The sequence below is a fragment of the Pogonomyrmex barbatus genome, unplaced genomic scaffold (assembly GCF_055798465.1).
Source record: "Pogonomyrmex barbatus isolate J1 unplaced genomic scaffold, ASM5579846v1 scaffold1, whole genome shotgun sequence".
Lineage (NCBI taxonomy): Eukaryota > Metazoa > Arthropoda > Insecta > Hymenoptera > Formicidae > Pogonomyrmex > Pogonomyrmex barbatus.
Window position 1 is genome coordinate 29,191,720 of NW_028297098.1, and position 11,329 is coordinate 29,203,048.

General features: G+C 28.5%; 1 protein-coding gene across 4 annotated transcripts; it reads left to right on the forward strand.

The window, feature by feature from the left end:
- The first annotated feature begins 750 nt into the window (after window positions 1-750).
- Atg13 (Autophagy-related 13) lies at window positions 751-8,780 on the forward strand. 4 transcript variants are annotated; one of them, XM_089072103.1, is made up of 6 exons: window positions 753-1,076; window positions 1,276-1,473; window positions 4,241-4,589; window positions 5,623-5,806; window positions 5,954-6,284; window positions 6,722-8,780. In XM_089072103.1, the coding sequence occupies exons 2-6, from the start codon at window positions 1,318-1,320 to the stop codon at window positions 6,932-6,934; spliced, it is 1,233 nt and encodes a 410-aa protein (XP_088928229.1). In that variant the 5' UTR covers window positions 753-1,076; window positions 1,276-1,317; the 3' UTR covers window positions 6,935-8,780. The 4 variants fall into 4 exon arrangements, with proteins under 4 accessions (XP_088928235.1, XP_088928229.1, XP_088928223.1 ...); XM_089072109.1 differs by having other exon boundaries at window positions 751-1,473; window positions 5,954-6,275; XM_089072097.1 differs by having other exon boundaries at window positions 753-1,473.
- The last annotated feature ends 2,549 nt before the right edge of the window (window positions 8,781-11,329 follow it).

Below are 11,329 nucleotides of genomic sequence, written 5' to 3' on the forward strand. Positions count from 1 at the left end.
CTAGTGTCCATATCGTTCGTCTTTATCACTCTTATGTCTAGCACGGAAGATAAAATCATACACAAAATCGTGCACATTACTTACGTGAATAAGATTACAGCTAAAACGCGGCCATGACCACTCTTAAGGTCATATCAGATTAGTGGTTGCCCGACTACGGTCTTGCTGGTTGATGATTCTACTATTACCATATTAACTATAACCAGGATTTGCTACATTGTGATTGGCTAAAATACAATCGTCAACCGGCAACCGCTAGTCTGATATGGTCTCAAATTCATAACCTATCCCTCCGTCCTAACCAATCATAATGTAGCAGGTCCTGGTTATGGTTAATGTGATTGGTAATAGTAGAATCGTCAATCGGCAACCGCTAGTCTGATATGGCCTTCAGGCTTCTCTCTGGTTACCGCTGCATAAGAAGGTAGCCTGAGGCACATCGGCCGCTGCATTTATCTAAGGCTGGTGTCCCATGGCGCGGAAATCCACAGCGGAACGGAATGCGCGAACCAATGACAGCAAAAGAACGAACAGAATGAACGAGTTTTCTTTTGGTTCTTTCGCTGTGATTGGTTTGCGCATTCCGTTCAGCTGTGGATTTCCGCGCCATGAGACACCAGCCTAATATCAATCCATTATATATACCCATGCGCATTATAAGAGCAGCCATATTGCTTTTTGCACTTTGGACAAATTTCTGATTGGCTAATTCCATGAAGCGTTTCACCTTTCTTCTTATATTATGATTAAAACAGAGAATACGACTTGCTACATACATTCAAGGGTAATATTTAGCGACTATAGTTTATATTCGATCGATTTGTAGCATGTTGCAAAAATAGAGTAAAAAAATTTAGATATTTTTTTCGATCTTGACTTATCGCAAGTGAACGTTATAAAAATCTTTTTATTAATCTGTTCTCTTCCTGACTTTTTTTTCGACTAGAGTTTTTCGACTAGAAACTATTAACGGATGACTGAACATTCGGTTTTCAAAGTATCCAAGGGGTCACTATCTGTCGTATGATTGCACGTAGTACGACGATGCCGATTCGACTGAGGAATTTTCCAAAAAGGTGTGTTGTGTGTGTATTCAGATCTATCTACGAGTTTCGAAATCCGTGTGAAAAGCTCGAACTGTATCGAGTACACATGAAACATGCGCAGACACTCGCCATCTAAATTTATATGTTATGTGAGAGGCATAGTTATACGTGTTAAGAATGCTGTTTTGTTATGACGCTACAACGTATCTCCTGTTCTCGCGTGTTCGAGGAACATCTGTAAGGCTGCGATCATAATTAACAGCGGTATACAATGTCAACGCAATTAAGTATGCAAGATAAAAAGGATTTAGAGAAGTTTACCAAGTATCTCGCGCTGAGAGCTGCCCAAATCATAGTACAGTCGAGATCGGGTCAAAAAGTCAACACCACGTGCAAGCCGGACTCGTCAGCCGGTGATTGGGTAAAAGTAAAGTTTGCTGTAGTCCATACAATTTATCTGGTTTCAATTTATCTGGCTCTGCTAATCCTTGCTCTATTTTTTATTTAATCTTATTTTCAGTAATTATATTATTGGTTACTATATTATTGGTTATTATTGGTATTTAAAAATTTTTATAGTGATATTTTTAAAGAAACATACAAAAAAAATAAATTGATTATATATTGAAGCAATTATTTAATTTTAAATTTATCAGTATCACATACATATGAACTTTTAAAACAAAATATTAATATTGAGAGTTACCATTTTTATACTCTTTTACTTATAACTTTTAACAATTTTCTTCAAATTAAGATGAAGATTGGATTTAGAATCTCTTAATAAGTTGACCGTTCTGAAATTATGTATCGTCTCAAGATATATCAGTATAATAGTAGTAAAGTTATTGAAGTTTAGAAACAATACTTTTTTTTTATATTTATATTGTTTAGAATTAAATAGATTTGAATTACAAAGAAATTAAAATAAAGAAAATAATAATTCTTGTATTGAATATTTATATTTTATATTTTATCAATAGGTGATGGGTGCATCCGGAAGAATAATTATTCATTGAACTTGGTGAGCTCTTGTATTTAATTGGATTCTTTTTATGTCTAAAAGTTATATTAATCAGATGCAAAAGCTTACCAAGTGCTCAGTGAATATGATTACGCTTCTAAATGCACCTGATAAAAATTTTTGGTTATAAATTAAAAGAAATAGAAGAAAAATTACAACTACAAAAGGTAGAAATAACTAATAATTTATGAAAAGAGTTTTCAAGTTACTGTAAACATTAAACATTTATAACAACCATTTATGTATATCTATAATAATTTTTATTAATTTATCAAAATTTTGAGACATGACATATGTAACTTTGAATACAAATTTATTAAATGCATATGACACAAAAAAAAGCACACAAATAGTAGGATTTGATATTTCGATTAAACATTTTTGAAAAATTCTAACAAATTTAAAAATCTGGTGTAATAAATATGATAAAATTGCTTTTAAAGATAATTTGTTTATTTAAACAAAATGTTTATTTAAAAGTAGCTTATTGAAAGTAAGTATTCTGTGTAGTTTCCTAATCTAAACATCCCGTTAAAATATGTTAAAATATTACAAGAGTAAGTTTAAAAATCTAAAGTCTATCCATTAGAGTACTGTCTCACGATTGATTATATAGTGATTGATTATATAATGAACTGAAGCTAAAATAAAATGAAAGAGAAGTTTCAAATGAATATTACATACCCTTTTTTAGACATTGGATCATTAATGCATAAAAAAAAATTTAAGGATAAATTTTTTTATGAACCTTTCAATTGATAATACATTAGGTCTATTGTTTTTAGTTGAACTGGCTACACTAGTTCAGAGTTTATCTTTCTTCTTTCATTATAAAGAAAGAAAAATAAACTGAACTAATGCAATTCAGCCAAAAAGAACAAACTTATTAATATAAGTCAAGTACATGTCAATAAACAACAACTGAGAGAAATATAGCAAATTCTTCAGCAAGCAGGATATTAGATGCTAAATTTCTATATGAAATAAATTCAAATAATTATATCGCCAATTATGTATCACCATTTTTAATAGACTTATGCAGTGGTTCTATAACAATTCGATAATCAAATAATTTGATATCAATTTAAATCAAATCTTTCAATTGATTTTGTGTTAATTTAGTGAAGAGACAAAAAAAAATAATTTAATTTATATTTTAAGTTTAATAAATAAACCAAAATGTTAAATAAATAACTCCTATATTTATATGAGATAATGTTACAAAATATATGATTTATTTAATTTATTTATTATTTTGTTAAACTTAAAATGTGAATTAAAATATTTTTATTTCGTTTTTTAATATATTTGACCAAATTGACAGTTAACCTTTGCAGTATATAAATAATAAAACATAATAAAACTTTATTCACAAAAAGTCATTTGAAGGTGTGCTTTTTCTTTTTTCATAAAAAAAATCCTTAAAATTTTTTTATGCATTAGTAATTATATAGATATCTAAAAATATATATGTGATATTTACTTGAAATTTCTTTTTTATTAGACTTTTGTTACATTTTTTTATCTAACTGTTCTTATTATCTAACTGTTAGCGAGTTACCAATAAATATAAGTTATGTTGGTTAAATTCAATCTTGTAGCACTCTAATAAGTATGTTTAAAAATTAAAAATAGCACTCTAACAAAAATGTTTAAAAGTTAGGAAATTACGCTTAGTATTTACCCTGAATAAACTATTTTTAAATGACTATCATTAAATTATTTTTTGGTAGCAATTTTATCATACTTATTTCATTAGATTCATTATCTTTTAATAGTAATAAATGGAAATTTAATAATTTTGATTAAGAATTTTTGAAAAATTGAAACAAATTTATTTTCTTGTTTTTTGTTATTTTTATATAAAGATATATATATATATATATATATATATATATATATATATATAGATATAAGAGACATTTAAAACTTTCTATTCTAAATATTATTTTAACAATTGCAAGTTATAATTTTTTTTTTATTATAATTTTATTTTATTTTTAATTGTAAGAAAAAATATTTCTGCGTGTAGCTTATAGAAAATAGATATCTATAGTATAAAAAATGTTAGACTAAACCAAATAAATTGAATGGTTCATATAATCAATATTTATAATTTTATTTTTTGATGTTTGAAGGAACTTAAATATATCTATGTTTAATGTTGTAGTTTAATCTGGCAATAAAAGAACTACCAGAGGTTTCAGCTGATGCTAAGAGAACATTATCTGGGGAGATAGTAAGTTCAACTATACCTCTATGCATAGAAATTTCTTTGAAAACAGTAGAGGGTGACAAGATGGTTTTGGAAACTTGGAGCCTTGGCATTTTACCAGAGCAGAGTGATCCAACTGTACGAGTAACATATACTGTATATAACAGAATGGGGATTTTATTGAAATCCTTAATTTCTGTATCAAGAGTTACGCCTGCTTACAAACTAAGTAGACGACAAGGACCTGATTCTTATACTATGTGTTATCGAATATACATGGGAGAACCTCAACTACACAATTTAGGTACAATTGAATTTAGTTTATTATTTTAGAAAATTCATAATTATTTTATTATTTTTTACATATCTAAAAATTTATTTTTGTGAATAACGTTTATATTATTTCTGAATTATTTTATAATTATGAAAATAATTGTGTCAATGCTCTAGTTTTCTATTACGTATTTATATATGCACAAGATTCCAAAATACATACATACAATCATATAGTATAATTTTTTGTGCTAGGAAAGACAATGCTTCTTCTGCAACAAAATTTCATCCAATAATTTGTAAACGAGTGCAATTTGATTAAAGCTAATAAATGAGCACTTTAAGTTAAGCATGAATGAGCTATGCTTAACAATTATGATATTTAAGTATTACTGTTTTGAAAACAATTTAAACAAAAATTTGCTTTTATTCTTGATTAATTTAATTATCAACGTATAGTTTATTGATTAAGTAAAAAAAGAATTTTCAGTATATTAATAGAAATCCATTTGTTTGCAAATATTTTATTAATAAATATCTACTTTAATATATTTTACAAGAATTTATATATTATATTATATATTATATATATATTATATATTATATTATATATTTTTTTGTTTCTAGTATCATCAATTGAAATAATTGCGATGAAGAAGCCTTAATAAAAAAAAAGTTTTTTTGATACATCTTATTTTACGAGAAAAAAATTTTTTTTTTTTTTTAATTTTACAATTATTCAGACATTATCTAATTTATTTTTACTGTCTTTGAGATTTAGGAATAATGTTTAAAGCAATGATGTAACGTCTTAATTCTAAAATTAAGTAATTCCATCACCTAATATATTTTTTTTAATCTTAAAATATTTATATAAAATGTAAAACATTCTGTATTGAAATCTATATTTAAAAAAACTTTTTATTTTACAGGAACTTTTAGTGCTCATTATGTCATATACTATATAAGATTTATTATTTTTTTTTTTTATGTAAGATTTACATATTTTTTTATATTTTATATTTATTCATTTTTTATTAAATGTTATTTTTGTGTTATAACAGGTGATAACTATAAACATGTAAGAGTAGGTCAATTGTGTACTCCAGTAGGTACTATACATCTGTCAGTCTCTTATAGAACAAAAATGACTATATCACCCACTCACAAGGGACGAGATTCTATTATGCTTAAGAGTGATCATTTTCATTCAGATTTAAGTCCACGTCACGCACGATATCAGCAGAGGTCAGTAAATATGAAATATTTAGAAGTATATAATATATAAGTATAATAATAAGTAATAATATATAATGGTTATATAAGTATAATAAAATCATATATATATGTGTACGTATATTTTAATAATGTTTTGATTAAAACTTGAATATATAGCGAGGAAACATCAAAGTCCCTTAGTGATACCATTAAAGTAGGAGCATTTGTAATAAATAAGCCCGTCATTGTCAATGAGGAGGACTTGGTGATACCGGACGTCCCATTCAGTTCTCTATTAACACCTAAGCAAACATCACCTCCTCCAATATCATTAGTGGAACCTAATATAAAGACTACAATGACAGCTGCTACAATCGATAGTAACAATGGGAATAACGAAAGACTTAGTAATGATAATATAGCTACAAAATGTGTATCTCAAAATGGATCTAGAAGAAGTAGTTGTTCGATGACTAGTGCCAACGATGATTTTATCATGGTAGATTTGGTAATTGATGATCTTAATCCGAATATGATATCACGATAATTTATTATGTTTTATAATATCAATTTTGTCTAATAGCGAATAAAAATATTTTGCTTAAAAAATTGATACATTTTTGCTTTAAAACTTATTAAGTTAAAATTTATTAATTTGAAATTTCAATTTAAAAGATTACTTAGAAAATATAGATATTTATGTAGAGAAAATGAAGGGAATCTTAAAGTCAAACTTCTCTAATGAGAAAGTGTTAAAATATGTACATGATATGTTTATATATATCAGTATACAAATATTTGATGAATATGATATTTTACACATTAATTTTATATATATATATATATATATATATATATAGGAAAAATATTTTTATTTTCTCTCTATAGGCATATTTTATATTTAATTTTTATACGAAATAAAAATAATCAAATTTATTGTTATAGAAAACTCCTTTTGCTGGTACAAATACTAATAGTGACGTAGGAGCATTTTATCGAGAATGTCAAAGTGCTCCACAATTGCAAGCCTTTATGGAAGAAAGAACACTCGCCGAACAATTGGGAGATCTTACTAAACAATTGGAAACATTTGAAACAAATATGCAACATTATGAGGACATTTTATCATCTTTATGTCAAACGGAAAATAATAATTAACGCTAGAAATATGTTAATAATCTTAAATATGATTGTATACAACTTTTGTATACAAAATTGTGTTAACTATTGTGTTAAAATGGATATATTTTATGTGAACGAATAACGAATGAAAAAAATAATTTTTTATTAAATTTGGGTTTTTTTTTTTTATTTTAAATAAATATTTATATTTGGTAAATTGAATATTTTTTTTCCCACGTAGAAAATGTAATTTTATCAAGTAATTGTTAAGCATATTTTTTTGTTTCAATTACAATCCTTAATTTCATTTTAAAAGAGAATTTAAAAGAGAAAAAAGATGAAAATATTCTAGTATAAAAAATAATATTGCCTTCATGCATATACCGAATATAATATTAACAGCTCATAATAATATTAAGAGTAAGAGATACAAATCGATAATAAGAATTATTTCGTTTTTGCACCTTATTGAATATGAAAAAAGTTATTCTAAAATGGATTTAAATGAAATTAAGAAAAAAATGAATGATTAGGAATTTACAATATATTTATAATATTTATAATAGATAGATGTTTTTTTTTCTTTTTCTTTTGTTACATATCAATTTAATGTAGTTATTGAAGCAAATTTATTTATTTGTTTGCATAGACTTGAATTTATTTTTGTAAGTAAATTAAATATTTTTTTTGCTTTTGTTTTATATCTGTATTTTAACAGCTATATATTGCATTCGTTGTTCGTTTATTATATATATACGCACACACGCACACACACACACACACACGCACACACACACACACACACACACACACACACACACACACACACACATGCATGTATACATCCTTTTCCTCTCACTATACAGAGAGAGAGAGAGAGAGAGAGGGGGGAGAGACAGAGAGAGAGGGGGGGGGAGAGAGAGAGAGAGAGAGAGAGAGAGAGAGAGAGAGAGAGAGAGAGAGAGAGAGAGAGATGTATGCATATACTTGTATGTATTTTGTTGTCTGTTTGTTGTCAGAAAGTTAGGATTATTAATGAACTATTGTATTTTTTTTATGCAATAATTTTATGATTTCGACAAATTATAATTATATTATGTAAAAAAATTATAAAGCTGGAACATGTATTTTTTTTTTTTTTTTAATAGTTTAACTAAAAATCATTCAATGTTTTGCTATGTATTAATTTACATGTAAATATTTTAGGTTGCATAATCTACAAAGTAAATACTAGTGATAATTGATTACTTAATATAATTTATTGCTTGTATAAATTGTAAATTACACTTGAATATAGTAAAATTAATTGATAAATATAAATTAAATACTGAAATATTTTGTTGGTTTTTTTATTCTTTTATTGAATTTGATTTACTGAATTTAAAGTTAAAATTGATTATCGTTTTCTTTTTTTAATTTTTTTTTTTTTTTTCATGAAAGTTGTATAAGAATTAGATGATCGTAAGTCATGAAACAGATTCAGAATATAAACAGCTACCAGAGAGGAGCTGTTGCGGTCGTGCAGACTAGGAGTTTGGATAGTAAGCGAGAGACTCCGAGTTCAAATCTAGTCAATTTCCGTTTATTTTTCCGAATTCAATAAATATCTTTCATGTATAATTATCTTTTCTAAAAAAAAAACGAGAATGACATCAATACTTGTATCTCCCGAAATTTCTTCGAAATTTGATGCTTTTCCGCGATGGGTTCTTTTGCTGCGCTAACTTTGTGAATATTATTGTATTGATTTCACAGAAGATTGTTTTGACAAGTGTGTATTAAAAAGTTAAAAATATAGTGTAATAGTAGTATAATAGTATTATATTAATTTGTGCTCTTGTACTGAAGAAGATAAATAGTGGAAAAAAAAAAAAAAATAAAATTTGATATCGTTAAAATTAACAGAAATGTATTAATAAACAAATAATATAATTATATAAAATAAAGTTTTCTAAATGTACATATTCTTTTATTATTTTTACTTCTTTTTTTTTTTTTTTTTTTTGTTTAATATTTCGTCTGAGGTGGGGTCCAGGCGCCGGGTGATACATGATGTTATCTTCCGGCAAGGGTATTATTTTAGAAAAGTAAAATCTGAGAAAAGGTTTTTTTTTTTTTTTGTTTTTTTTTTTTTTTTTTTTTTTTTGGTTGATGGATAATCTATTCGGACCTATCTGGCCAAATTTATCTGAAATAAATAGATAAACCCATTTGACTCCCATGGGAAAACTATATGGGGGTCCGATAAGAAAATCTAGATGGGGGCAATATGGAAAAAACTATGTGACAGGTATATGAAAAAACTACTTGAAAATATATGGGAAAAACTGTGTGAAGAAGGGAAAAACTATATGTGAAGAAGGTGGGAAAAACTATGTGGGAAGAAGATGGGAAAAACTATGTGGGGACTAGATAGGAAAAACCATGTGGGAATTAGATGGGGAAAATTATGTGGAGACTAGATAGAAAAAACTATGTGGGAAGAAGATGGGAAAAACTATGTGGGAGGAAGATGGGAAAAATTATGTGAGAAAAAGATGGGAAAAACTATGTGAGAAGAAGATGGAAAAAACTATGTAGGGACTAGAAGGGAAAAACTATGTGGAAAAAAGATGGGAAAAACTATGTGGGGAGTATCTGAGAAAAAAAAAGACTATGTGGAAAATATATGGGAAAAACTGTGTGGAGCTCAATTGGGAAAACTCTTTGTGAGCTAAATGGGAAAAATAATATGGGTGCTAGATGGAAAAATATGTGAGTACTAAATGGCAAAAACTATGTGGGTGCTAGATGGGGAAAATTATGTGTGTGCTAGATGGGAGAACTAGATGGGGCATTATGGGTATGATTAGTTTTGTGCTAGGTGGGAAGATTATGTCGGGACACGACAGGAAAACCTAGATGAGATAATTAGGTGTGGTGATATTTAAAAAAAAAAAAAAAAAAAAAAAAAGAATAAATGTATATGTGGGTGCTAGAGGGGAAACAGTAGATCAGACATTCTTATTCTTTTGGTAACCTTTTAAAAACTGCTACTTGAAGTTGATTGCTCTTTTTTCGTTTCTTATGGCTCCATGTTTTCATGGATGTAGACCATCCGAGGTTGTGGAAAAAAAAATTTTTTTTCTTAGTTAAAGTTTGTGCGCGATTATTTTCATTTTTGTTTGATTTGATTTACTCTTCAGCCTAGCTACTACATTTCTCGTCTATTATCAGCGCTCACCACAACAAAAGTAAGTTAATTTTTATGACTTTCGGGCGATAGAATGACTGTTTGGTTCGTGATCTTGATATATTATTTTTGGTAAAATATTGTACCATCAAAATTGGGAAGCTGTCGATTAATATAGTGAAGCTGGCTTGTCGGATTTTTTTTTTTTTTTTTTTTTTTTTTTTTTTTCAAACTTGGACTTGGCAAGGTGCTGATTAACTGGGTGACAGTGTTTCTCTGGATTCTGTAACATTCTAATGTGCAAGTGGTCAATTGATTCGCTGAAGATGCTTTATCACGATTTATTTCTTTTCTTTTACTACTCTTATATTCTATTATGTAAGATGTATTTATACAGGGAACTAAAGGAAACTCATTCCGAATAAGCTAATGAAACGGGCATTGCGACACTGTCGGGAGAAGCTAAATGGATTCGTTGCGAAACAGGACACGCGGAGGGACTCGCGGAGTATTTAAAAGATGTAGAGTCGAGACTCGCTATTATCTTCATACAAGCACAATATCGTTTTCTGTTCTGCGGCAGACTTTGAGGAATAATATACTTGAGAGAATTTGGATGTGGAGAAGTTTTTCGATCTCGTCCGTCAATTTTTCAGCTATCCTATTTATCCATTTGGTACGCTTTTCATTATAAAAAAAAAAAAAAAAAAAAAAAAAAAAAAAAAAAAATTTAAACTTATTAGCTAGCTTTGGGATTAATTTCAAGACATCAACCGAACGGTAGTTTTTTTTTTTTTTTTTTTTTTTTTTTTTTTTTTGCTTGGTTGTGTTTCGGGTAACCTAATTGACTCGTCCTAACCAAATTATAGAAAGGTTAGGACGATACGGTTAGGTTACACGTTTCTGCATTATTTTTGGGAAAAAATTTTTTTCGAAGTTAACGTTCATACTTCGGGTGGTGGTAGGGGAGGGCCCGAGGATGACGACCGCCATATTGGTTTGGGGGGGGAGGGGGGAAGTTTCGGTCCTCCCCCGTAGCCACTAAACGAGGTGATGGAGGGGGATGGGGGGTGTGCGGCTGGGTTCCCCTCGGCGAGACCTTGAACCACCCCCACCCCCACCCCTCCACCCCTCCCCCTCCGTTAGCTACCGGGTGGTGGGGTTCTCGTCGAAACTTCGAGACGCCGTATCTCCGGTGTTTATGAATTCTTAACGACGAGCCACGGCTCGTTCGAAAGGGCTCGTCGAGCTCTACAAAT

Coding starts and splice junctions, on each gene's coding strand:
- Atg13 (XM_089072097.1), top strand. CDS start 1,318: ATGTCAACGCAATTAAGTATGCAAGATAAAAAGGATTTAGAGAAGTTT. Junction 1,474..4,240: donor CAGCCGGTGATTGGGTAAAA/GTAAAGTTTGCT, acceptor TTAATGTTGTAG/TTTAATCTGGCAATAAAAGA. Junction 6,285..6,721: donor ATTTTATCATGGTAGATTTG/GTAATTGATGAT, acceptor TTATTGTTATAG/AAAACTCCTTTTGCTGGTAC.